This window comes from Chlamydotis macqueenii, chromosome 7, assembly GCF_036417535.1.
Source record: "Chlamydotis macqueenii isolate bChlMac1 chromosome 7, bChlMac1.mat, whole genome shotgun sequence".
Classification (NCBI taxonomy): domain Eukaryota; kingdom Metazoa; phylum Chordata; class Aves; order Otidiformes; family Otididae; genus Chlamydotis; species Chlamydotis macqueenii.
Window position 1 is genome coordinate 14,579,645 of NC_141562.1, and position 27,466 is coordinate 14,607,110.

Genomic DNA, 27,466 nt, shown 5'->3' on the forward strand with positions numbered 1-27,466 from the left:
ATTAAAGCCATGCTATTGCATGTCATAAGATTTTTTTTAAAAAAAAAATCAGTCTAATATTACATTACCAACACATTCTGGTGTTCTGCCATCACCTCACCATTAACGTGGCTTATTTAGTGTAATGACTTACTGGGATGATATCCATTAAGATTCCATTATTTATGCCATCCTGATCAGCTGCTTTATTCTGCCAAATTGATTATTTTGCATCATAAGACACAAAGTGAAAATAAAATAGCAAAACCATAGCTAGTTGGAATCCAACTACTTAAACTACCATTTTTATGCATAGAAGTTCCTCCCCTCAATTTAATACATACATCCTTACTGTTAGCTAGATTTAAATTAAGGCAAAAATCACATTTCTCTGTTACTGTCAGCTGTTTTAATTCCTCCTCATCCCATTTTTAAGCTCCAGATATCCCCACCTGGGCTCTCACTGCTTGAAAAACAAGTAGTCTGCTAAGAACTGCAGATCATCGCAAGATAGCAAGTACTATACAGAAGAAATAACCACCTCTCCTTGGGCTGTACAAGCCGCCCAGGTGGGTTTTTAGCAAGTCTGTTTCCACAGAAGCTTAGCCTGAGACTTGAGCAAACTGGCCAAAGAGTTATGAACCCCAAACAGACACATAGAGCCTACGATTAAAGTCAACAAGGCTGAAAATAATTTTACTCATCTTCAGTGCTAAGTAGAGAAGACAACATGCTGTGAAGACGCACACAGAAGTTTTGATTTTGCATTATTAGTAACTACAGCTGGATTATTTATAAGGGTGTAGGTCAGGAGCTGGCTTGGCCTTGGTCTTCCCTTGAAAGGCAGACAGCAGTGTTTACTTACGGGGGAAAGATCTTTGCCCACGGGCCTTCACACATTTAAAGTCTACTTGGGATAAAGACTCTGGTGCCAACTACAAAGGCAGAAGCAGCATCTCTTGGCAAGCTCAACAGCAACCCCAAACCTAACCCACCAGCTGAGTCACTAGAGGACTCGTGAGCAGATGCGGACACCACAAACTGCAGCTTTTGAGAAACAAATGAAAAATTAGTGTTCCCAAACAAAATAAACTGATTACATCTGTTGCAGCAGCACTGAAAATAGCACCTTCAATAAGGATAAAATACTTGCTTGCTACTTCACACAGGCCCCAGTAATGCACAGTAGGTTTTTAAGGGGCAGCTACAATCTTCCAGAAATTAGTGCTAAATGCTGCTTCTTCCTGGCTGAAGTTTTCCTTTACCCTCCTTCCCCCAAAATGCAGCCTACTCCTTGGGCTTTTCTACCTAGAAAACATTACAGTAAACCCCAGCACCGACAAACTCCCTAGTAGCATCTCCATAGAAGCCACAGGTAACTAGGGGAGCTGTAAAAACAAAAATCAAACAAAATAAAAGCTCATCTCACCCATTTTTAAGGATAATGACCCCATTTCATGAGCTACTTCTAGCTTAATCAGTCCAATGTGAACTTGTTTTTTCAGTCACTATTCCCAAATAATCAGGCTGTCTCTGCAAACCAGCCAAAGGAGCAGACACAACACACTGGAGGCAATTTTGCAGGAGGAAAACAACAACACAGATTTGAGGAGCAAGTGTTTGTCAGAGAACTGTTGGCAGCTGGGTAGAAAACACAACATTTCTGCCTTTTTCTGTAGAAAGTTACAGCCAGCAGGAATACGGCTGCTCAATGACCCGAGTGATTTAACTTGCCTTCCACAATCTGTGTCATTGGGATGTGGTTTTCCTGAAAATTCCTAGCTTTCATACCAAATGGAAAGACTCTCCTTGAAATTCCTGCCTTTTCTCCAGCCAACGTGCGTACCTTAAAGTAACAAACAAAAAACCCTAGAGCAGCAAAAGTAGATTTAAGAGGTGTTTATGGCTTACTTGGCTCCAAGAAACTAGTGTTAATTTTTAATGAATAAAGATGGATTTCACAAGAAAATAATGCTGGAAAAGCTTAAGTATTGCGAGGAGAAAGCAAAAGCCTCACTAGGCTGTGAAAGCGGCAGTTCAACAGGCTTGAGTTACCTGCAGATACATATTCAGATCCAGAAAAGGACAAATTTCTATTTGGAGGTGGACAGACAAAAAGACCATCTCAGAATTTGATGTGGTGAAGTCTGTACCTGTTTTCCTAAGATTTGTGAATCCACTGAGAAACTGAATATCACCGTATGATAATTCCCCCCTCCCTTGTGTCTTGTAAATAGAAACATCACCTACTCCAGCCCACAGCCACCTTCTTCTTTAGAAAAAGCCTCTCCTGTCCAGAGAGTCATATTTTGGTGGCACATATGCAAAGAAATGTTAAATAGAAATCTTACTGAAACAAAAAAAAAGTTTCAGCATCTGTGTTTCATCTACTACAGTGAGAATCCTCCTGTATTCCTTAGCACTGACCGGCATAAGGCAGCCACCAATTCTTGCAGGTCTGCCTCGTGTTTGTATCGCAGCTAAGATTTTGTACTGGTCTGACTGGGATGTTGCCGTAGACTTAGACCGGCTTTGTCTACATCACAGACTGACACGCTACAAATCACAGATTCGCAGTTCTCATGTTTCAAGCACAGGTCAGCTGCAGCGTCGCTCACCTCAAACCACGGTCTTGTTTCTTGCTGTCTGTATGAGGATCTCAGGTTTGATTTCAAAGAGCTATAAACTGTAACACTAACAGGAAAACCTCAAGAATTTGAGCTTGAGAGACCCTGGAGACTTAAAAGACTAAAAAACCCCATCCTAGAGAAACCAACTATTTTCTATTAAAAAACACAATCAGAAAACCATTGCTTTAAGCCACTGATCTGTTTTGTGGCAGGCAGAGGAAGGATGACAAGCTGCAGGGACAGAAAGGAAACCAGGTAATGAATCAAAGGCTGTTTACGCAAAGCATTTAAGGACACACACTCACTGCTATTACAAACTAGCACAAGCAGCTGGCCTGCCTTCGGTTGTGTGTTCCCACACACCCGGCTACTCAAAATTCCCAGTTAGAAGGATCAGCACTGTGGTCCGCTTCACCTTCTCCCGCCCCACACCCGCAGCGGTGCCGCCCCAGACAAGAGGATCTCTTCATGCAGTGGTACTGCCAGCTCCAGACAATGGTGGGATTGCAAGTAAAAGCTGCTCTCAACAGAGGTTAAATCCAGAACACAGGAAAATAAACTCCACGGCAGGAAGCATAATGAATACCACAAAAGTTTCTGCAGAAAATGGGTTATTTGGAGAACAAGCCGTTTCTACGAGTAAATAAACAACCAGGGGTTACAAGAGCTTAAGATACACTGCTGAATACACACATTATACTCAGAAAATTTAAGAGGATGGTTAAAAGCCACAGGGAACCTCCATGCCCTCTTCTGGCTGCAGCTACATGGGCTAAAGAAGCTGCTGCCTGATACTAGTGGCCACCAGGACCTCCTCCAGAGTCCCAGAGAAGTGAGCAGTGATGTCGCTAGAACACATCTGCCTCATACCCCTATGCTGGCCAAGAAGTGCTCTGTTGCTCCAGATGGACAAGCACACACGGTTTAAGCATCTTCAGTTCATTTTGTTTGTTGTTTTTTTAAAAAGTACCTCCCTGCGTTCAATTAAGTTTTTACTGAGCGCATAGAAACGGTGAGCTGCATTGGGTTTTCGGAAGGTTTGGGTTTGTTTTTATATTTTATGAAAGTGGTACAGCCGGGGCTGGGTTGATAGGAAGCTCCAGGCAGTAGACTTCTTCCACAGCTTGCTCCCATGCCTGCTTTGCTCCTCCTTACAAATCACATAGCACTGCCCGAGGCCTCCCAACAGAAAAGTCATCACAACTTTACACACAGCAAAAAGGCAACCTGTTTGCCTACACTATTAGGAAGAATCCTGGGTGAATGCTTCAGAACAAAAATAACTCCAAACAGAGCAGACTTAAAGGTAAATATCAGCCACCTGATTAATTCAGCAGAGTTAAAAGTACTGGAGAGGACAGCCACAGCATGCCGCAAGTTACACACCCCAGCAGGCAGCAACACCATCCTTACCTGTAGCCCAAATTTATTTGGCCCCCAGCTTCTAGGTCAGGTGGTCATGAAGAACACTAGGAATTATTTCTCAGCAATTGCAGGGCTGCGTTCTAAAAACAAGAAAGAAACATAATAAATATTTTAACTCTTTGCTGCCAGCAACGTTTTGCAGGCAATTTCCATTCTGGCTGTCGTGCTCTGCATATGAGTGCTCACACATACCGACCTCAGTACTCACATCTCAGACTACCCGCCAAATAACAGCAGGAGGGAAAAAACCATTAGGCACCTGTTTGTTTTTTTTTTTAAAAAAAAAAAAAAAAAAAAAGCTAGTGAAAGCTTTACTTTAAGTCAAGTCTGAGTTGACACTCAGGTTTCTAGAGAATGAAGCCTCAGAAAAAAATCCTTCCTGCTTGACCACCACACCCCTACTCAGCAGACCCCCCCGGACCCATGCATTCCCAAGCAGCTCATCCAAGGGAAGGCAAACAGGGGACACAGAAACCACCTCCTGATGACGATTAGGCCTTCCTATACTCTACACAGCTTATTAATTTACCCTAAAGGTTTTCCCAAAGGCAAAACGCACCACAAACACAGTCTGGCCGTTCAGTGAAGCTACAGCTGTTTAAGGAGCCGCTGATAAGAAAAACAGCTTTGACATTCGCTGCCACACACAGCAGTAAACAGCAGTAACTCACACAGCCCTGGCCATGCCGCCAGAACCCCCCCGCCCCAGAGTAACAACAACAATAAACCCAAACCCGAGCCCTGCGCGACCTGCAAAGCCCAGGTTTCCCCGGGGCAGGGGGTCTCCCTCAGCCCCGAGGCCCCCTCCTCACCTTTAAGTCTCCCCTCAGCCCTGAGCCTGTCCCGCCTGGGGCCTCGGCCCTGGGCCTTGCCCCTCGCCTCGGGCCTGAGCACCCCCGCCCCGGGCCTGAGCTCCACCCCCCCCGCCCCGTCTGCCCTGGGCGGCCCCCGTCTGCCCTAGACCCCCCCCCCCCTTCTCCTCCTCCTCCTCCTCCACGGCCCTGGGCCTCTCCCCTCAGCGCAGGGCCCATGCCCAGCCGAGCCGCCCCCCTCCCCTCCTCTTCCCGCCCAGCCCAGCCCCGCTCACCTCAACCCCGCCGCCGGAGCGCGCACAAGCCCCGCCCACCACAGCCGCGCTCCCGCGGGCGGTGCCGCGCCGGGAGAAGGGGGAGAGGCTTATGTCCAAATAGGGGCGGTCTGCCGTGAAGGGGCGTGGTTTGGATGCGGGGGCGTGGTCTGAGGCAGGAGGGGCGTGGCCTCAGTGGCGGCCGGGAGCCGTGCGCAGTGGATCTTCTGTCCAGGTCCTGACAGCTGTGTGTGGTAGGGTCTCAGGGGGTCTGCGTGCGTAGGTCCTGAAAGACATGTACCCGCCGTATGAGGAGCGTTCCTGTAGGTCCTACATATAGAGTCTGAGGGGCGGCCTGTATATAAAGTCTGCGAGAGCTGTATATGGGGTCTCAGGGGCGTATATATAAGTTCTGAAAGGTGTGTACGGTTTGGGGCCTGTATATCTAGGTCCTGAAAGGCTTGTGTGTAGAGCATGAGGCCTATACCTGCAGGGCCTGTATATAAGGTCTGAGGGGCTTATATATAAGGTCTTGGGGGGCTTATGTATAGGTCCAGAAAGGGGTCTCAGGAGTGTGTATATAGGGTGTGAGCAGCCTGTATAAACAGGGCCTGAAAGGGTCCATATGCAGGGTTTGGGGGGCCTCTCTGCGGGGTCTGAGGTACCCACATGTAGGTTTAAGGCACCAGTGTAAAATATAATATGAGCCCTTGGCCATTTCCCCCACGTCCTGTTGGATCTCCACAGCTTTGTTTCTGCAATAGGTAATTCTTCATTCTCTCTCTCCAGGCAAACGCTTCACAGAGGGACGTCCCGTTTGCGTGAGCCCACACCTGGAGGTGCCCTCGGCACTGGAGAGTGTTCTGAGAGATCTGCAAGCCCAGCACAAGGAGAACAAGGGAACTCTTCCATCACTCTAGAAATGCAGAAAATTTGACTTCTCAGGTGCTGATCACTTAAATGGCAAGTTCCTTAGCAGTGTATGAACTGAACTGCTTGCTCTTGCCTTTTATTTATTTTTCCCCTGGCATTCCTGCGTGTTTCCGATGATAATTCACTTGGAAAACCGAAGCGATTCTCTTGTAAGAAATGTGCCTCCTGAGCAGGTAATTCTGCGGGGTCCAGAACCGTTGCTGGCTCCAGACCCACGGCGAGGAGAGCCAACGCCGCTGTAGTGCGGCACGGCCTGAATTAGCAATGACATAGGAATCATGGGCTGTTATAACTATCCCTCACCCTCCCAGCCGTGCCCGCAAGCCTGACCGGGCAGGATGAACTATGTCCTCCTATTTCTGCCTGGGTTTCCTCCCTAGGCTATTGAATTTACAAACAAAATCTTCATGGGAGGGTTTATTAATCGTAATATTTACAAAACACCCAGGGAAATATCTCCACTGAGCTGCCAGCTGGATGCCTCCTACCGCCACAAACTTTCTCATGTACTGGGGATGGCGGGGAAGGGCTCAGGACAATGCTCGCAGGTAGGAAAGCTCTCCTTAATCAAGATAGAAAAGATAATCTGTGCCCCGCTGCAGCCGTGACAGCACATCCTTCATACGGACTGCGGCGCTCCCACACACACCTGCTAACGCCAATGGGGTGCGGCCCAGAGATGCAAAACGCAATAAACCTTTCTATGCAGGATTTATTGGAGAGGAAAGCCGCACTAAGGGCATCACGCCAGCCCAGCAGCGCTGTGATTTCAATTAATCTCATGTACTAATAAGATTTGATCATCAGGAAAGCGCGTGCCTGAGCATCTCGCCCAAAAGGGCCCTTTTTGGATGGCAGAGGAGCTGGGAAGGAAATGACATACCACAGCCAGGATTTGGGGAAGTGTTGTTCCCCCAGGACAGAGCGATGCTTGGGAGTCCCCATCCCAAATGGTTTGCACAGCTAAATGTTTTTTTAGCTCTTGCTTAGATGGGACAGTCCCAAAATGTGAACTCGGAGGCTGATTTTTGAACCGCGGGAGGGACCCTGGCAAACGCAGTTGGGGGGATGCTCTTTTCTTCAGGGTTGTGGGTGGGCGCATCGGCTCCCGGGGCCGTGCCCGGCAGCTCAGGAATGGGATGACAGCGGGAAGGGAAAATGAGAAAGGCACGTCTGGGTCATGTGTGCTCCGGCATCTAGATCAGAGGGAGGATTCATTGCTGGGGAGGCTAATTTTAGGTGTTTTAATTTTAGTTGCTTCCAGATGCCTCTTAGGTTGGCTCTCTTCGGGCTTTAATGAACCCCCATTAAAAAATGCATTTTCCGGAGGCATAAATAGACAGCCGTTGCTCTTGAGGAACACGGGAGGCTGCTGAATCCTGCCACTGCCCTCCCGCAGTGAAAATGCTGCAGGGATTTCTAGGACGAAGGTTTTGGCGAGGCTGAAGGCGATGCCAGAGACTTGGAGGGGTTGCTGCGGGGCTGGGGTGCGGCGGCACGCGGAGGCCTGGCCGTCGCTGATGGAGACGCCAGATCCCAAGAGGAGGTGGGAGGAGAACACGCCGCGGCGAGCGAATGCTGGTGTGTTTGGGTAACCGGAGGTTTGTTGTCGAGCTCCTGCGATGGGACAGGGACCATCGTCCTGGCGAGCCCAGGGGCATTTCCCCACCCTGCAAAAAATTGCTCCACCAGCCGGTGCTCAGCTTATGGAAATGGCTGGTGCCGTTCCTTTATCGGCTTGTAGACTCTGCCCCCATATCTCAGGGCTGCGCTGTGTTATCTGCGTTAGTCTGAAAGCACTGACCTTTCTTCTAAGTAAAAGGAGATAAAATGCACTTGGGCATGGTGTCGTCCCGAATTTCCTCGTCCACCCACGCCCGACGCGCCTGCCGGATTTTGTACGTGCGCTGACCTCCGCGTGTGGGATTTTTGCAAGTATTGTAGCCCCAGACAGGAATAAAATAGGTTAAATCCTAAATTTAAATAACGCAAAGTGCTGAGCTTGCGGACTAAGACACCATTTGGTTTGGGTTTGTTTTTTTTTTTGTTCTGGCTTATTTAATGTGAGCATTTTGGGGCTTGCTCAGGTCTCAGCCAAAGTGTTGAGTGTGCGTATGGCTCATTGCACACTCATTTTCTCTTAAACCGCCATTTTATTTGCAGGAGGACAGCATCCATGCCTCCGTCGGCCTTGTTGGGGTGGTGGATGGGAGTCTGAGGCTTCAGCTTTCCACTTCAGTCTTTCCCACGGCGATAATATTAATTGCGAACGCTGGCGTGGTGTTCCCCATCAATTCTCAGGAGCAGCTTTCCAATACTCAGCCGGCTATAATTACGAGCACCAGGAGAAAGCCTCGTTAAATAGATTATTTTATTTAGATTTTCCGAGAGTGGAAGATGCTTCGAGCAGGATACAGGGAGCTATTTGACTTAAAAAGTCAGGGTTTTGTGTTGGTGCCGATATCCTCACCCCTCTCACCCCCTGTGCTCTTGAGAAGCCGTTCCCTGCCGGCTCGTTTAATTGCAGGGGGTATTGATCCTGGGGCTCGCGTTTAACTCCCGTTTCTGTGCGTCGTAATGAGCGCCCGCGTGCTCAGCACGGGTTCGCTAATGAATTATTGGCCTTTCTGCTGCCCTCGGCCTTTGCTCGCAGCCCGTCTTCCCCCAGCCCTGCCCAGTACTCCCTGGAAATGTTTAAACTCTGGTCCTGCAGCCCAGGGTCTGCTCCTCCAGCCAGGCTGGGGCGGCTCTGCCCCAAAATGCTGCTGGGGCTGCATCCTCTGCCCTTCCCCATCCTGTGGACTTCCTTCCTCCCCCTTTCCTGCCTTTGTAATCTCCCTTCTCCAGCTCCTCGGGGCTGCATTAACCCCAGTTTTGCCATTTTGAGGCTTTTCATCCCCTTGTGTGGGGATGCTGTGAACCATACTGGGGAGAGGCTGATGTCCCCGGAGAGGGACAGCCTGGCCGCGGTCCACGAGGCAGCTCTTTGGCCGAGACGCGTGCGGGAGCATCTTCATCTTCCAGTGCGGATGCTCCCGGGGTCATCACAGAGGTTTGCGCTGCACAAAATCCTTCTTTTGAAGCCTTTTTTTCCCCCTGCTGTCGATTTTCAGCCTGGAAGGAGATGGAAATACAACGAGCAGGGGCTGAGCAAAGGTTCGATCCGGGCGGAGCAGCGGAGCTCAGAGCAGCTGCTCCAACAGCTTGATCTTGCAAGAAAAAGCAAAGAATTATTGAAGTGCTCAATGTGCTACACTGGAAGGACCGTGAGTGAATCCTTCTGGAAGGACACAGTCGAGGCTTGAGGGCTTCAACCACGTTTTCCCCACTGACAAAGGAAGGGAAAAGCGGGGAAACCCAGCCAGAGATGAGGATGGAGGGGGAGGAGCAAGCTGGGCGGCTCCCAAGTGACGGTTCTCGGGGAAGAGCTGAGAAGAACCCCTCAGCGCCTGTGTGTTCCCGGTGCTTTCGGCCTCCTCGGAGTTTTCTCCCCGTTAATTTCCAGCCGCTCTCCTTTCCCGAGCATCCTCCTCTCCTCACCTCCCAGGAGACGGTGCATCCCGATCCCTCCGTGCAGTGACAACCCCGGCTCCTCGGCTTCAAAAAATAAAAATAACACAGGAGCCCAGCTGCTTTTAAGCCCTCCTCACTGCACCCCATCCCCTGCTGCACCCCATCCCCTGCCGCACCCCATCTCCCAACGACCCCATCCCTGGCCACGCCCCCTCGCAGTGGCCCCGCCTCCCTCGCAGTGGCCACGCCCCCCTCGCAGCGGCCCCAGCCCCTCCCCGCCGAGGCGTTTCCCTGCCCCTCTAGCCCCCGCGCAGCTCCGCCCATCACCGCCCAGGGAGGGAAGGCAGCAGCCAATCGCCTCTCCGGGGCGGTGCCGATTGACGGCACGGGTTTTGCTTGACGAGCGGCCGGGCCGGCGGAAAGGAGCGCTGCCATTGGTTGCCGCCGCCGGCTAGCCCCGCCCCGCCGCTCCCTCTCTCCTCCCCGCTCCCCCCCCCCCCCGCCCGGGCGGCGGCAGCAGCAACCGTCGCCGCCGCTGCCACCGCCGCAGCGTGAGGCGGCTCCAGCGGCGCGATGGCGGCTACGGCGGGCAGATCGCTGCCGCTCCTCCTCTGCCGCCGCCGTCCCCCCGCAGCCGGTTGCTTCCCGGCGCTGGGGCGGCGCCGCCAACAACAGCGACACCGGACGGTGAGTAAGGCGGCAGCCGTGCCCTTCAGGCGGCGGGCGCGGTGCCGGCAACCCGCGGCGAGGGGGGGGGGGGCTCGCTCCCCGCCTTTCCCCGGGAGGCGGCGGCCCGGCCCCGGCAGCGTTATTCTTAGCGCCGTCGCCGGGCGAAACTTGAGCGGGGCGGGCGGTAGCCGAGCTCCCGCCGCCGCTCCGCCCCGGCGAAGAGCGCGGTGTCCCGTCCCCGTGTCGTCGTCGTCGTCCCCCCCCGCTCCGCTTTGCGCCGTGCCGGCGCCTTTTCCCGCCTCTTTCCATAGGGAGCGGCCCGGGCGCGGCCCGCGGTACCGTGGAACGGGGCTCGCGGGGGGCGGGGGTTGGGGGCGCGCGGCCGCCAGGTGGCGCTCGGGGCCGCCCAGAACCGGGGGGGGGGGGGAGGAGGGGGGGGCGCGCGGGCCGGGGCACTGCTGCCAGGGCGAGCGCAGCTGCACACCGCATCTTCACTTTTTTTTTTTTTTTAAATAGTTTTCTTTTTTTTTTTTTTTCTTTTAATTTTTTTTTTGGCCGCCCCCCTCAAGGTCAGCCAGGGGAGAGGCACTGAGGGGGCTCCCCGAACCCCAATCCTGCTTGGTGAGCCTTAGGGGCAAAAAAAAAAAAAAAAAAAAAAGCCATTTTGTTGCATTTTTTTTTTTTGCTCCCTTCCCCAGCAGAAGCAGCATGCTTACCGGTTTTACCAGAAAAGAGAAGACTGGCGGCACATGCGTCGCTTACTGTGCCTCTCAGGGTGGAAAAATAAACTATAAAGGCGGCAGGTTGCGTCTTGGAGCTGGAGAGATTTGCTAAAAATACCGGGACATTTTTTTTTCTTCTCCTTCTTTTTAAACTAAGGGAACAGTACGTAACTGTGGGATGTTCTTCCAGCTTTTGCCACAATCTGTTTTATCGCTGCCCGTAAAAAAGGAGCTGCCGTCGGAGGTGTGCACCTGTCGCTCGCTTGTTTTGCTGAAGCCGCTAATTGCGAAACTACCAGAAGGCACCGAAATCGTGCGTTCATCGGGCGACGGGGCTCTGAGCTCGGCGTGTTGAGTCCCTAGGGTCCTGTTTGTGCCTCGTATCTTCAGGGCGCCGGTAGTTTCTCTGGCGGTGTCGGTGTGTTTTCACAGCCGTGGGAAGCCAGAGGTTCTGTCGGGTGTGGAGTGTCTCGGTCGCGTCGGTCCCGTATTTGCGGCGCGGTCGTTCGCGTGTGTGAAGTGCTTGTTTGGCGGCGTTGACTTCAGACTGTGGTAAATACCAAGCTGATAAGCGAGGCCGCTGGTACCCTGGATTCTGGTCGGGTGTGGAGCAGCCTCCTCAGCTTTCGTACTTATCGTGTAAGTTGTCACTTCTAGCGGTCTGCAGCCCAGAAAATAATAAATTATTTATCGAAATTTAAGTTGACCTTTGAAACCTTTGTTTTAACAGAGACTCAGATTCGTGCTTGATTTTGCTGTTCAGGCTAAGTGTAGCAGTGAATGTGCAAGAAGAATAACAGCAACCGTTAAAAAATATCCTGAATCTCTTCTGTTTGTCTGGGACGCTTTGCTGCTGCTGTGGCCCTAACTGAGCGGAGGTGGCTGAAGTGTGGGCACGCTCACGGTACCAAAATCGTACTTTCTAAGCCGTCTCCTTCAGGTGCTCGAGGAAGAAGGAGGATTTTGCTTGTGTCCTGTGGACTGATGATTCTTCTGAGTTCTTCTGCCTTTAGTACCCGTTGGGTTACGCTGTTTGATTTTTGGCAGCTTGGCTGCTAGCCATTTGTGGTGTTGCAGTGGTTTCGGGTTTTTCTTCTTTTCAATAGGGAGATTGTACGCAAGTCAGTTCGCTGAGCGTCGCGATCAAGGGAAATCTTGCTCGGAGTGGGTATCCTAACCCTTCCTTTTTCCAGAATCCGTGATGTGCCCGTTTATCTCCTCATAGAAAAGATGAGCTATCCGTTCCATCACGCTGCGCTTGAGAAACTATATGGACTGGTGGGAGAGAGTAGAGACCCCAGAGCTGCCAAATCCTAGAATAAATGATCTCCAAGGAGAAATGACAGCAGCTGCAGCTCTTCGTAATTGTCGTACCACCTTAGTGCCCCCCCCCCTCCCCCCCCCCCCAAACAAAACCAGAACATTAATGAAGAGAAAATCAAAAGGAGGTTGCTGCAAAGAGGAAGCAGAAAAACAGAAAACCTGTGTTGGGTAGGAGAAGAAGTAATGGGCTTACAGCGTGAGAAGCGGGATTTGGTTTGGTGCTGACAGGAGAAGTAGTGAAACGCTGAATTATTTCCTGGGAAAGCTGTTCCATCCTCATTATTGGAGGTGGTTAGGGCAGGTTAGACTGACATCAATCAGTTATGGCTGATGATAAATTGATCCTGCTCTGTGGTAGGACTGGACCGTATAAGCTTCCTGAGTCAATAGATTATGTGAGAAAATAGGTAGGAAGAGTTTGTGTAATGTAGGCGTAATTAATAGAGTGATTATATGAGGTATGGCTGTGCAGTATTGGTTTTAGTACCAAAAAATCCTACTCTGTTGCATCTCAGGATGGCTGGTTTCTAGCAGACGTGGTAAATTAAATGAGTTTTGGTCGTATGGATGAGTTCTTTCAAAAGGGATATAAAATATGCTGGAGGAGCCTGGACCAATTGACCAGGCTACTGTGAGAGGACGGTACATTAAATCAAACAAACCAGCCCCTCCAGGTGGGTAAAGGGGAGAGAATGAGGCTGTGATCGCATCAAACAGTAGAACGGGCAAGAAGGTCCGAACTCTCGAAGAAATATTTGAGGTGGAATGCAAGTATTGCGTGTGGTTTCTTTTTCTATGCGCCAGCAGTGACTTCTTTGACTGCTAATTGTTGCGAGCGCTGTGGCTGTTGAGGGTGGGCTGCTGGGAAGCAGTCCTCTGTGACAAAGGTTCACAAAGAAATAAGCTATAAACGTTTTTCAAATATGCAGTGGTCGACAAAGGACTTATGAAAAAGCAGAGCATTTTATTTGTTGAATGCCTAATCTTTGTGGCTTTCTTCCTGCAAAGATCAGAGTCTCATGTTACTGCGTTTCTCAGTGCGTGCGGCCAGCGGTTGAGTTACGTTGGGTGGGTGCGTAATCAGCTGCTCCCGATCTGGAAAAAATACCTGCAGAAAATCAAGGGCCCGGCTGTACGTGGCGTTCCTACGGTAGTTAATCCGGGCGGTGCTGGCTAGATCAGGAATGGTGGCTCCTAGTGACAACTTCTAAGCCTAAAAAGGGAAAACCTGAACCAATCTGAACTGCAGCCAAATTTCTAGTAGATATTGGGCAACCTGCAGGTTTTTTTCTCTGCTTCAGATGAGGACCGGGATTGCTTGTGTCCATCAGCCCTCCAAGCAGGGTAGGATTTTGGTGCAGGTAGCCCTGCATTAAGGATGCAGTAGAGAGCATATCCCGCAAAGACGAGAGGACGCCGTGCCGAGGAAAGGTGTCCTGGGATGTGAGAAGCCTTGGGAGGAAGATGCAGTGGACATCCTGCTGAAGCTGTCCTTTACTTGGCATAGATATGTGTGTTTCGTGATATTTTAACTGTTTTTCCCCCATCCTACGGCTGAAACAGTTGCAGCATCAACTTCCAGAGGAGCTGTTGCTCACAGGTGTGGTAATAATTTCCCTGGTGAGCTCCTGTAACCACTTCACCCTTGCTGTTGCGAGCGACCGTTTATTGCCCTGCTGTTGCCCGTCTCTTGAAACAAATTTATTTAACAGGTGAAGCTTGGGGCTCACAAAACTCGCGCAGGGGCAGCGACTGGCTGCAAAGGTGGTGAGATTTGGAAGACCGCTTTGCTGCGGTGTCTGTATTTTTGCTGAGGGTGGAAACTGGCGGGCTGCTTTAATTAACCGAACTTCTGTTTTCCTGGCCTTGCATTCTGCTGATTCCAGTTTTCAAATGAGCGAAGAACTGGTTGCCGTCCAGTGGTGTGAAGGGGCATAAATCAATTATTCTCGCTGGATTTTTGGCTGCACTTGTTGCTTACCCTGATCTCAAATGCTTCCCGTGCTGGGACATCCACAGGAGCACTTGCTGTCCCACTGACTCCTCGCTCGCCTCACCCTGGCAGAGGGTGGCAAAAACTTTAACTATATCTGGTAGCTGTCATTGCCGCTTGCCTGCTGCGCTGCTGCCTAAACTGATTAAAATGCGAGGTGGAGGAAGGTCTGCCGCCTCGTACTGGAGGCAAAAGCTGTGGCTCGGTGCTGTTTTGAAAAGCTCAAAAGGAAAGGAAACTTCTTCAATGTTTTTACTTCAAATGACAGAAGAGAATCTGCCCTTAGGTAGCTATAGAGCAATGGAATACCAGTGCTAAGTTGAAAATTTTATGCTTTTTAGCTTTTTTTTTTGTTAGATTGTGTTGGGATTTTTTTTTTTTTTTTAATGAATAAAAATCTAGAGGGGGATGACCAGCAAGTATTTTTTGGTGTATGAAAGTGGCTGAAACGTTCTCTTGATAATATTTATTCTTACAGAGCAAAATAGGTTTTGAAGGGAGGCTGAATTTGAGAAAGGAAAAAAAAAAAAAAGGCGTTTCACACTTCATAGCTTTTGATGTACCTGTTCATTCAGTGACCAGGAAAAAAAGCTTTGCCTGGAGGTGTCCAGAGAACACCCTTCCAGGGCTCTTTTCACATGAAAGGAGTGCTGTGCAGAAAAGGGTAGATGTTGGGTTTGTTTGACAATTATTTGATGATACTACATCTTTATTTATAGCTCAGCCTGTGGCAGTAATCAAGACATTCTGTGTAGGGTCTGTGATGGGAAAGCAAGTCAGAGTTGTGGTGAAATTGATCCAGTCATTCATACAAAAGTTTCAGGACAGGTCTCTTTCCCTGTGGGGAGTGTTTCTCACCTGCCCTCAGACAAGAAGGGTCTAGCCCTCCTTACCAGAGTCAAGCCTGAAAAAGGAAAAAAAAAAAAAATTAAAAAAATTAGTTGTTGTTCGCTTTCTAAAGCTGTTTTTAGACTGATCTTAAAGATGAAACTTTCTGTGTGATTAGGTCCCACCCAGTCTTGAGGGTGAAACATAACTTTTCTGATTTCATTTCAGACGTGTGCTATGAGTCACTCGTTTGCCACCCTATAAAATAGCGTACAGATGACACAAGTCTGTAAGTTAAGTTACTGACCCACTGTAAGTCCATGGAAATGTAGAAATGATTCTAAGTGGGTTTTAAAAAAAAAAAAAAATTCTTATTTATTATAGTGTCAGCTGGTGGTCACTCTTCCTGAGATCCCAACAGCTGCTCTCTGCTCCCGTGGCCTCTGGTAGCTCTGTGTGGGATGAGGAGCTGTCCTTGACACTTTTGGGAGATGAAACCGTAGCTCGCCACGGAGGGATACTCCTCAAGGGCTCTCCGGGTGAGAGACCACCTGTGATGTTGCTGATCATATTTCAGTACTTGCTTTTTGAGGGCAAACTAGAGCGATCTGGCTTTAAGGACTGTTTTGTCCTTGAGTATTTAATAATGAAAAGAAAATGACTTGTCCCTTTTCTATTAAAGTTTTGGCACAGGGTTTTCTTCCTGTGATTAAGGTCTCAATTGGTCATCAAAATGAGCTGTCATTTTAATGAAGATGAAAGCATGCAGCACTTGAACGTGACGTGGAATTACTTTCCAGGAGGGCAAGCCTAGGGGGTATCGCTGATGTCTCATGTAAAATATGAAGCATGTCCGTTACTTTTTTTTTTTTCTGCATTCTTGGCAGCTCTTAAGGAATTAGGAAATGTAGAACAACTTGCATAAGCAGGAGAGGAAAGAAACGGGGCAAACAAGCTTGTTTCAGCGATTCTCTTTTGTTGGCTTCCCCAGGAGGAAAGCACTGCTGTGCAATGAGGAAACTCTCAAATCTCTGAAACTGCCTATTGCAATAAGTAAAACTCGACTCTCACTTGGTTATCTAAGTTAGGAAGGGCCTAGTGAGGGGCTAGAAAAAAAAAAAACAAACCCCTGGGTGACTGTCAGTTCTGCGTTCTGTCCTGCTGTCTGCTGGGAATAAAATAATTCACTCTGAGGTCACAGCCTAAAAAGTTTTCTAGGGTGTAAGAAAAGCTTTGTGGAACGTATTGCTGTTTTGAGAGGATTTTGGAATAATGCTATGGTAACAGTTTCGCTTATTCACGCCACGCAGGCCCCAAGATGTATACGCAGCTTGCTCCTCCTTCCATTATCCAAAGCTTACGTAGGCTCCAAGTGGTGTGAGGTTGTGGAAACGGGGTGAGGGGGAACGGTCGCCAGATAAGAGCGGTAAGCCTTGGCTTTGCGCTGTACCTCAGAGCAGGATCTGTTCCTCTGTACGCGTGCAGGAGCTGGGGGCACCCGAGGGCTCCGTCAGCTGCGTACCGCGCAGAGCATCTGCGTATGGAGTTAGGCGAGGACACCTTTGCTGGTGGATTTAACTACTGTTAGTTGACATACGCTGGCTGGAAGGAGGAATGTAAAATAACTGCATTTCTTGGATCGATGTGCATGCAGTTTCAGGTGGGGAAGCTCACAGAGAAGTTCACGAATGAAATGGCCGTAGGGTCGGTGGCCGGCAAACAGCGTCCTTTCCTTCCAGACTGTGAGGGGCGTTTCGAGCTCTTCCTCCAGTTTTCTAGGTCAGTTACTGGAAAAGAGTCTAAAGTTGTTCCACCTTTTCTCTGCTCTGTGTCACCATATTACCTTGAAAAGCACTGAGCTAGGCAAAGCTTTCCTTCTTTTATTTTGTTATGAAGAACATCATGTTTCCGTAAGCTGCGTAACGAGTTGATTTGGATGAGCTCATGTCAATTAGTACCTTGGAGCTGGAGGAGAAATATGTTCCCTAAATGTAGCGATGGAGATGGCTTGTTTTTACATTTGGGACTTGGATGTTTTGGAAATGGCTGGAAGGGCAACTCAAAGAACCATTGAGTTAGAACTGGCCATATGGTCCTTGCAGATTCATGGCTTTGTCAATGATTTGTAAAAGGTATGGCTTCCGACACGCAGGAGGTGCTCCCTTGACATATGGGCTCGCTCGCCGTCAGCTGAAACGGGAACTGGCGGGATCTGCCGAACCGTGACTGTTTATTCCTCGTCAGCTGCTCTTCTACGTGCTTTCCTTCGTCTGCGTGCCTACCTGTCGCTTGTCTTATGTACTGTAGACCCCCTCGTTAAGTCGTAGTGATGATTGCCTGAAGCCCTCATTTTCTTTGGCCAAAAAAGACTTCTAATGATGCTGTGTTCTTTGATTTGCAGCTGAAATCTGTAGAATGAATCGCAAATGGTTGTCCATCAGCCAGAGTGCAGGTTGTGAAAATTTAATCAGAATAGTGGATTCTAAGGTATGTCTCAAAATCAGTTGTGACAGATGATTGTAAAAGGAAATAGTTACTCTCTTCACTTAAACTTTTGGAAAAAAAAAAAAATCTTCATAGTTTACCCATGGCACTTTTCTTAGAGGTTTGAACTTAAGCAATAGTGAGTTTTCTGCCTGGCAAAATAACTCCAAAAGAGACAATCCTACTCTCACAAACGAAGATTTTAAGAGAAAATGGGCTGTCCAAGATACAGTGACGCAGGAATTTTTTGCGTTGTGTGTTAGAAAGCAGTAGCTGGGGTCTGGATGATCGTTTTTGTATGAACTTTTCCTGCATGATTACTCTATTGTCGTTATGTACGCAGTGCTTAGCACAGAGAACAAATGATATATGGTGTCCCATTTATATTTTCTGGTTCTAGACAAGACTCAGACACGGTCAATATGCAGTGCAGCAATGACCTTTTTAAAGTAATTTAAATTAATTGGGAACCTATCCGAAACACCGCAGAGGTTCTTGTGTGGCGGATAGATGGGAGGGAAGGCTGGCAGAGAAAGTAATTTCTCCCTGAAACAACAGTGAACTGAAAACGTGCAGAGATTTCCCAGGAGGAAAAAATGCAGTTCCTTTTTTGGAGTGAAAATGCTCCAGTTTATCATGTGATGTGGGAAATCCTCTTGGCTTCCTGCAGAGGGGAAAAGGGGAGCTGAACGTTTCATGGGATGACAGAGCGTGGCATGTTTGTGATGTATAACAGCATCTGCTGCATCGAGAGTTCCCGAGGGAGACTGCTGCTTGCTGCAAGGCTATTCCTGTTACCAAGGGACTTGTTTCTAAGGCAGTGATAACAGAAATTTCATTGTCTAAATATTTAGTCGATTTGATAATTACACTTGTACAGCGCTGTGTGGTGTCCTCTTGAGTTTGGGGGCATTGTGTTTAAGAGGAGAGTAGGATTCTTCATGTGGACTCAGACATAAGGGATTCCAGAGAACCAAATTTAGTCTCTGTCTTAAGAAAGAGGAATGGCTTTATGGGCAATGTATATTGCTAGTCGTGAAACGAGCTTCAAATACTCTCCTCTGAATTAAAGGAAACTATTTGACCATTTTCCCTTCCTGTTGCGTGTTCCAGTGAAGCCACTTTTGTACTTTATGAGCTGCCTGGACAACGCAGGACGGAGCGCTGTTTGGCTTTTGCTCAGGCTGCGTTCATCATGCAGAAGGACTGAGGATGCAGACGGCGTGCTGCTTGAGACTCATCTCCAGACAAGCGAAGGCAGCAGGAGTAAGTGTTAGGTGAATATCCAGACTCTATTTTGGCTGCAGCATCACCAGAGATTGAACGCACTGGCTTGCTTGCAGCCTGCCCACTGCAAAGTCTCAGGTTCGTTTATCAGTGGTAACTTTGCTGCTTTGAGATAGCAATTTTTTCCTGAAAAGCTTTTTCATTGATAGAGCTTTTTGCATCATTTAAAAGGCTTGTTGCTAGAACTTCTTGCGCTCTTCGAAAGTCTGTTACAATGCCATATTATTCACAGAATTTACTGACCAGACAGATGAGGCGAGGCTCTGAAAGGAGAGAGATTTTGAAACATTTCCAGTCAGTGTCTCACTGTGGACCTGTTTTTTTTTTTTTTTTTTTGTGTTGGGTTTGGGGTTTTGTGGTGTGGTGTGTTTTGTTTTTTTTGTTTTGGTTTGTTTTGGTTTTTTTTTGTTTTTGAGACCTGGAAACGTGGTGTTGAAGGGAGAACCAGTTACAAGTGTTGAAACATCCGTTCCTAGTTGCTTGGCAGGGTGATACAAGTCCGACTGCTAAGTAACAAGAAGCTGATGGCCCAAAACAGAGCTTTGGTTTGAAGCCCAAGAGCCACGGGTTTCTCTGACCGCAAAGCTGAATAGAGTGGCGGTGTCCAAGATGGATTTTATTTTAAGAATAACTTTATCCAAAGATAAAGAACGTGACTCAGATTTGCACACATGCTCATTAAAAATAAATCACAATTATGAATCAGCTAGTCACTCTTGTGTGTAGGAGTGACCATTTCCATATTTCCTCTTGGCATTTAATGCTCAAGAGAGTAATTTTAAACAAACAGTTTCACAAAGTACTCCTCTTCATTATTTAGCTAAATTGAGAAGGGCAGGATATGAGACTACGCAGATATGATCTTCTGAGCTGGCAAGGATGCGGTAAGAAAGGACTTGGAGAGAAGCATTAATACCACGCAGGCACTTGTGAAATGAATTGTTTTGTAAATAGCGTTTGAACAGATGTTGTTTTTTATCTTTCTCCAAAGGTGGGTTGTTGCTGTTGACTGTTCCTGTACGCCATTCAGATTTTTTCTCTACATAGCAGCTCCTTTTCTTGTGCTGAATGTCTGCTTGTAATTACAGCATCGTGCTTTTTTGTTTCGCAGTCAATGGCAGACAGATTCTATCTGTTGCAGGACATTCTTCTCTCTCCTCTCCCAAGCATGCTGGTAAGACAGCTCTGGTCTGCGTAGAGCGCTGAGGGCTTTGCATCTAGGGCAGTGAGTTTGGTGGAGATGCAGTTTTCATGACCTACTTCTTGGGCAAGCGTGGAAGTAAAAACTGCTTTCATTGGCTCAGATGAGAGATTCAGGCTTTTTTTTTTTGCTGAAAAATAATCAGACTTCAGTTTGATGGAGTCTTACTCCTCAAGGTTAGGAACTGAGTGGCCCCTAAATTATTCAAATATTGGTGAAGAGGAGAGGAATAGAGAAGAACACCTAAAAACAGAAGAGCATTGCTTTCAGGATTTAAACCAAGCACTCTTTTCTCCAAAGGAATTGTTTGTCGTTGTCCTCAGTCAGACAGAATTAATTTCTTAATTTGTCCTTCGAAGAGAGGCAGGTATGTTATTGACTCATCCTAAACACTTTTATCCACGTTTTTACTTTCATTTAGGAGATTTGGCGACACTCGTAAAGCTGAATTGCTATGATTAGCCTGACATTTCATATAATAGAGTGCACCGTGGAGGGCTGTTTGTTCTTGGAATTACAACGTCGAAGCACCGCAGTACTTTTCAAGGTGGTATTTACATAATTTGTGTGGATTTCTACGCTGGATGGAGTCCGCATTGCCATGTGACAAGGAAATAACAGGTGTATCTCTGTTTGCTGCGTGCTCTGATTAGGGAGTATACGAGTTGGATGGCAGCACACAGCTCTTTGCCGCCGTCAGGATGCGACTTTTCTAGCCACACGTTAGAGCTGATGATGCTTCAGGCAGGATTCTGACTCATAAACACTTACAAGTTTCCTTTTAATCTTGGGAACGTGGAAATACGTGGCTTGCAGGCACACGAAGAAAGCTGAATTGCGATCGTAGGGCTGTGAGACACCCTGGAGTCCGTGGAGACCTTGCTTTTTTGGGGTCTGAGTAAGCTGACCGCGGGACCCTGCGCCTCAGTAGGGATGTGTATCGTTACTCAGGTCTGTCGTTACTGAATTGCCTGGGCTAAACAGTATAGTAAGCCTTTACCTCCTTTCCACTGAACGCACGCACACACAAACCCTCTCTGATTGTTTGGTGTTTTTTTTTTTTTTTTTTAACACACTCCAGCTCTGTTACTCTGCCTCATTTAAGCTTTTCTAAAAAAAAAAAAAAAATAAAAAGGCAAAAAGCTTTAAATCTATTATTGTCATACTTTGCAAGTTCACAACGCTTTTTAGTTTTCAAAATACTAACTAGTATCCCATGAATCTTGTTTTAAGGTTAGGCTACCTTAGTTCTCAAAGGTATTTTCCTTTTTCTCCGTTTGTAAGCATGAGGAAGTTGAAAACACTTCTTACGTGAGTTATTTTGGCCACAATTTGCCTTGGAAAAAGCACTCTGAAATGCTTCATTTGGAGACAGTTCTACTTACCTGCTAGTGACCAGCTTGGTTTGCCAGCGCTGGAAATAATACGCATGTAATTTATTTAAACTGAAGAGATTAGAATCCACATTTTGAGTTGCGTTTACAGCTTCAGCTCTCCACTTCTGGCTTTATCTCTGTACTGGGGTGAAGTTTGCACCTGAGTGTTAATTGTCAGTCATGGTAATCACCAAGTTACGAGGCTTTTCCCGTCATCATTAGCATCTTTCTAGCCTGAAGGTTGTATGAATGAACAGATCTTGTTTGCTTGCTGTCTGACGAAATATACCTAGTCAGAAGAAAAGACATTATTTGTTGTTGTTGTTACTATGTCTTCTCTCCTACTGCAATGGTATTTTGCTGAGTCCCTCAGTTTCTACTGTAGGCTATTCGAGGTGCCTGAAGAGCTGGTACGTAAACATGAGAAGCACTGGAAATCTGTGCGACTTCTTGGTAGAGAAATTTTGATTTATTGCATGTTACCTGTATGTAAAATCCTTCCAGCTCTCACTGTGAAAAATATCTACGTAACTGATTGCAGAACTGAAAAATTTTACACATATTGTACGTACAATGTCCTTTGAAGAACTTCATCTTTTTGTAATCAGTTAATGAAGTTCAAGTTGAGCAATACGGAAGGTCAACTTGATAACTTGCTGATCCGTGTAAATAAATCTCCCTGACTCGCTGGGAAGCTAGTTCTTTTCCAAGCTAGAGGAGGAGGAGAGTTCCAGGCAGAAAATAAAAAATGATAGAGGGGGAAAAAATAGCTGAAGAATAGGATGCAGTTGAACTGTTGTCATCTGTTCACATTCTACTTCGCCATCTATCATTATTATTGTTATAAGTACAGGAATTTGATGGCACATCAAAGCACTTCAGTGACTTTTTTATATTCCTGATTTATATTCTGGTAACTTTAGTGCCAAGATGCTGTTCTTACCCATCGCTTGCTCTTTCTAGTGCTGTTGCTGCAATCTTACTTTTCCCCCATTGCTTAATAGCATACTTAGCCTGATAAACTTTTTTTTTTTTTTCTCCCTGTGCTACGGCTTTTATCTAGCAGTAGGGTTTTTTACTCATCTTTGCTGTGAGGATAAGACTGTCAAGGTATTGTGGGGCTATTAGTTGCACTTTATAAAAAAAATCCTGAAGGAGCACAACCCTACACGTGACTCAACATAAAACGTCTTAACTTTTAATAACTGCTGTTTGCAGGCTTAATTGTGATGTGGCTTTTGCGGGTAAATAACCCGATAGGAGAAAAATCATCAGTCTCTGACTAGACGCTTGCTTCTTTACTACCCACGGCTCCAATCAGCCATTAATTAGCTTTCCTTCTACACGGTAATTAGGATTGAGCTATGAAGCTCAAAGGTTGAACATGGTATATGTTCCTTGTGTCCTGAAGAGAGGAGACAGGAATGTATGCCTTCGTGATACCTTCCAGTGACTAGCAAATGATCTGTTTTTCTTTTCTGTTGCTGTTAGCTGGTGTTTGTAAAAATATTTGCTTTACCAAACAGCTTTTAGGTAATACTCAGGTAGAATTTAGGTCAATAAAGTTGAGCAGAACATGTGACAAAGCAATGTGAAGCTTTCCTTTCTTATTAAAAGCTGCTTGTTTGTTTTTTCTTATTAGGAAACATGCCGAGTTCCGTAGCTGTAAACACTGCTAGAAGGGCAGAATGTTTCATCAGCTTTGCATTGCAGTGTGCACTGTATGAACGCTAGCATTAGTTTTTGTAGTTACCTTGTGTGCAGTGCTTCCTTCGGAGTGCAGGACCCTTTGGAGTAGCAGTCCTTGCTTCATCTGTCATAAGACAAGGAATCTCCCTGCATCCTCTGGAACAAAATTAACTATTGCATATAGGTTTGGTTTTTTTTCCCTCTTAAGCTGCTACTTAAATGAAAATTGCCTTTGGATCTCTGAAACAGGCCCCTCGATGGTCCTCGTGACCTACTTAGTTAACTGAGTATCGTTTCCTTTGATTGCCAAGAGCTCCTGCCAGCCCCTGGGATACTGGAGGTACCCCTGCTGCCACCGTTTCGGGTGTTGCCCTCTGTTACATCTTCAAACGGGTGCACATCTAACGAGGTACGATCTCACCTTGTACATCAGTCCTCCTTTCTTTCTAGTGCTCATTCTGGTGTTTTGGAGATGCTGTGCCTCTCCATAGAGCTACCGACTGTGACTAATGCCTTCCTTGCTGAAAAAGCTAAGTACCAGTAACTGGCAAGATTCATTTCATCTGATGTGGTGACTTGAAGCTCCAGAGCCTCCAATGATAAATATGTCATACTTGCACCTCTCCCTTCTCTTCTATCTTCTACCAAGCATAGTTTCTAAAAAAAACCAGGCAAACTCAAGCAGAGTATATAGTGATGTAAAATATCCACTTAATCCAGCACAAGCCACAATCTGTCTTTGCGTGCTGGTTACTTACATTTCAGGTTCCGCATCTAATATTTCTGGCTGTCTTGTTGTTTTATAAACTCAGATGAGATCAAGTGCTGCACATCTGTTTGTACAGTGGGAAGTTTAGGTGCTAATTCCTTAATATTTCGCTGACTCCTCAGTCAAGCAAGTGGAAAATGACTTGTATTTTTTAAGTTTTAGGGCCACCATGATTTTTTTGCCTTCTCGTGGTTTCTTTGAAAGCATTTTTTGGCAAAGAGCTGTTTCACAAGGCATCCCTCATGAAGCTGGGACTGTTGGGACTGCATACAGCCTCCCCAATTTAGTGGTTACGGTTACAGCACGCTCTGATTTGTGTCTGTTTACTGTGGGAAAAGTTAATGTTTGGGTTGGAGAATGGCTCCGATTTCCGTTCAGAGTCAGAGGTGTGGACGCCTTCGTATCTGCTTTCCGTCAGCAAAAACTGGCCCTGGCGTTTTCCTCTGTCAGTGCAAGTGTGCAGAATGACCAAGTGGCTGTTCTCCAGGTTTTTGGGAGGAGTAAGCACTGGTTAACAGGCAGGAGCTGCAGGGTGACCCTGCCTGGGAGAGGCTGGTAGAATTTATCTCACACCGGCTCCGTAGTCGCCGCCGGCAGAGAGGCCTCGAAGGAAGCAATTTCTGCCGTTCCTGTGTAGGCAGATGATTTACCTTTATGAATCCTTCCTTGTCTGGATGCAGAAGAGCTTTTCAGAGAAGGCAGAGGTGACCGTCAGGATTCTCTCAGGTTTTCTGTAAGTAAATATTTAATTTCTAAGAATCTCTGCCCTTTGAATGCTGACCTTTGAGTCATCACTGAAGTAAATGGCATGCTTCTTGGACCTTCTGAAGGATATTTGACCTATAATGTTAAACTGGCTATTTGTTCTGCTTTTAAAACTTACCTTTGGGATTGTGGAGTAGTTGCAAGCGTGAGCTGGGAAGAAGGGAGCTTGTCTGAAGTCAGACTGGTGTCGGTAGCATCCCTGAGCACAGCAGGATGCAAACAGACTTACACGGGGCTGCTTTGGTACAGGGTTTCTTCATGCAGTTCTTGTGACTTGCCAGGGATAAGCAAATGTAATTAGCTTAAATTTACTAGATATAGACTTATAGTACATAACATAGAACTGTATTTTTCAGAGATTGTATCAGCAGTTGGTTTTCCTGGAACTGATGACGTATCTACTTCCGCAGTGTGGCAATAAAAAACCATCCCCTCTTCAAATGTGCTACTGGTGATGGTGTGCTTTAGGAAGTGTCTTTCCGGTGTCAAATCTGTACATGTAGCTGCGGTAGCACAAGGGCTGGAGCTCGGTTTGTATGCGTTGCGGTTATGCCAGGCTGGTTGCTGCCGCAGAAAGCGTGCAATTTGTGTACGCTTCAGAAGAGTGCAGGAAGCTTGAAGGGCAGAACTGCTTACCGGGTGGGGATGCTGTTCCTCTTTTCCAGCGCCTACAAGGAAGGGGGTTTATATTGCATCTGAAATTGTCTGCCTCTTCTACCACTGCAGCACTTAACTGGGTATTTCCTTTACGCAATGTCTAGTAAACCCTTTATTACAAAGTTTCAATGTTTTATGGCAAAAAATCCATAAAGTTTTAGGATAGCCATTAAACCGTTTTAAAACTTTTGCTACTATATTAAGGAAATTGGTTTTAAAAAATAAATGCAAATAATAAGGGGGTAACACAATACAATCCCTTCTGTTATGCCTCATCTGTCTGTCTCTCCTAAGGATTCTGTCCTTTCAACAGCTTTGCAGATTGCTTAAGATAAAACCAGCTGGGTAGAAAATGGCAGGTTGGCTTTGGTGCTGTTGGAGAAACAAGTCCCACCTGGCCCAGAGGGCTCCCCACTGGTGGTTGGAGGGGCTTAGTGCCTGTTAGGTCCATGAGGAATGGCTGTGTGGGCAGCAGCCCGACAAGGAGCAGCTGTGGAAGGGGCCCTGGCTGCCCCGGTCAGTCTGAGGGGTGGCACTAGGCTGAGCAGAGCAGGAAGGCTCCAAGAACACCTGTTCCTTGCTCAGCACTGCGTTGGCTTTTCCCTTCCTCAGCGTGGAGTGTGCGGTGAGTAATACGTGTTACTGCTGCCTAGAGAGCTCTGGGCTTCTCCTTGAATAGCCTTCTAAGTTATTTCATGTGTTGTAGTGATCTGGCATGGTAAATCCTCTAATCTTCGCATGCTGGGAGTGCTGGGTGAGTGCTTGGGGTGTTACGAACGCTCGGCGGCTGGGGGAAGTAGGAAATTGTAGAGAAAGAATGTACTGTTTACTACCAGGATATTTGCCTGTGGGAAATGATGTTTTTACCTTGCAAGCCTTGTGTTCTCTTCCAGCCTTTCCCTAGACCTCAAACATACATAACAGGCTTGAAAACTATCGCATAGGTATTTGCAGTGCCTCTTATCCTTGTTTTTTCTAATTCAAGAGAAAACATTTGGAATCTCCACAACCAACACCTGATGTCTTGGTGGTTATGTGTGTGCTTAGATCAGAATAAGCCTTTTATATTGGCAGGGCACAAAGAATAGCTTTTTCAAGGATGCAGGTGGCTGGGTAAAGTAAATAAAGGTAATGCTACACAGATTTCTGTCTGCTATCTGGATTATGTGTGACAGTGCGCTGGGTGTGCTGTTTAAAAAAAAAAAAAAGCCGAGCCAAAACCTGGATGTGTGCCCTATCTGCTAGGGTAAAACAGAATTATATCCAACTTTTTATAAAGGAAAGCTGACTGTTAAGACTGTGTTGAGTGCGAGAGGCAGGCAGCTCTCTCTGTGTGGGGTAGGCTGTAGGGCTGCTTTTTAATGCTTCTGCTGTGGAGTAATTGGTTCTGGGTTAAGTTTTGCCTGAAAACTGGTGCCTTCTCTTCTGACTTTGTGCTTCCTAGTGGAAGGACGAGGAGTTTAAATGAATGTATGTATACTGTACATGTGGCTACCAAAGTTTGATTAACGCTTGCTGGATGTGTGGTGGGAGATATCATCTATAGCTCTTCCAAGTACAAAGTCCTCCATTGATAAACAGGTAAACACACAGTGTTTAGTATTCTTGTTCTAAAACACTCAGTATCTGATCTAAAATTATAAATTCCTCCCTCTTGTTTACAAATTCGGTTTTATTTTTAGTTTTCAAGTGAACAAATAGGTCAGGATTAAAAATTCTGCAGTCACCTTTTCAACAAAATCGCCTAGGCATGATTATCTGGATTTTTCCTAGAGACAGAAACCTAAACAAATGTTGCTAGAAAACATTTTGGATAAGTCTTTATTAAACACTTAAAGTTGTATTTCTCGTGACAAAATTAAAGTCATCTAAATAACCTGAAGTCATCTTGTTTTCTCTGAAGGGAACAGTTGGTGTGTGGCCTTCAGAAAGTATGCACAAGGCAGGCGTAAAGAGGAGTACAAAGGAATGGTGCTTCAGCAGGAATAGGTAGGAGCAGAAATCTAAAATCCAGTTCTTCCATGAGCCTGCTTTATATTGAACATCAATTTTATATAGAAAGACTAAATGAATTTACATACAGACTTAATTTTCTTAACAAGAACTGATGAGGACTCCTCCCTGTTGTTGGTACTGGTGGCAACTAAGTTCTTTAGA

General features: G+C 46.8%; 2 protein-coding genes and 2 long non-coding RNA genes across 11 annotated transcripts in view; 2 read left to right on the plus strand and 2 right to left on the minus strand.

The window, feature by feature from the left end:
- Positions 1–5,193, minus strand: part of MICU1 (mitochondrial calcium uptake 1) — a 95,100-nt gene extending 89,907 nt beyond the window's left edge. For 2 of the 3 annotated variants that reach the window (XM_086752782.1, XM_086752780.1), the window contains exons 1-2: positions 5,122–5,193; positions 4,023–4,114 (exon numbers count right to left, since the gene is read on the minus strand). The gene's annotated coding sequence lies outside the window, so the exon portion shown is untranslated. Of the gene's footprint in view, positions 1–4,022; positions 4,115–4,846; positions 4,876–5,121 lie in introns of those variants that run through there. The other variant, XM_086752781.1, reaches the window with a different exon arrangement.
- A 105-nt stretch (positions 5,194–5,298) lies between these two features.
- On the plus strand, positions 5,299–8,005 carry LOC147600070 (uncharacterized). Its single transcript, XR_015259054.1, has 2 exons — positions 5,299–5,423; positions 5,890–8,005. It is a non-coding gene; the product is annotated as an uncharacterized LOC147600070 (long non-coding RNA).
- A 2,051-nt stretch (positions 8,006–10,056) lies between these two features.
- Positions 10,057–27,466, plus strand: part of MCU (mitochondrial calcium uniporter) — an 84,667-nt gene continuing 67,257 nt past the window's right edge. For 2 of the 5 annotated variants that reach the window (XM_086752029.1, XM_086752026.1), the window contains exon 1: positions 10,057–10,233. In XM_086752029.1, the coding sequence (XP_086608155.1) occupies positions 10,120–10,233 (114 nt within the window). In that variant the 5' untranslated portion in view covers positions 10,057–10,119. Of the gene's footprint in view, positions 10,234–17,475; positions 17,569–18,469; positions 18,832–27,466 lie in introns of those variants that run through there. The other 3 variants (XM_086752031.1, XM_086752030.1, XM_086752032.1) reach the window with 3 other exon arrangements.
- LOC147600071 (uncharacterized) lies at positions 14,824–24,949 on the minus strand. Of its 2 annotated transcripts, none has more exons than XR_015259056.1 (3): positions 24,771–24,949; positions 21,439–21,718; positions 14,824–15,157 (listed from the first exon to the last, which is right to left on the minus strand). It is a non-coding gene; the product is annotated as an uncharacterized LOC147600071 (long non-coding RNA). The 2 variants fall into 2 exon arrangements; XR_015259055.1 differs by lacking the exon at positions 14,824–15,157 and adding an exon at positions 18,850–21,163.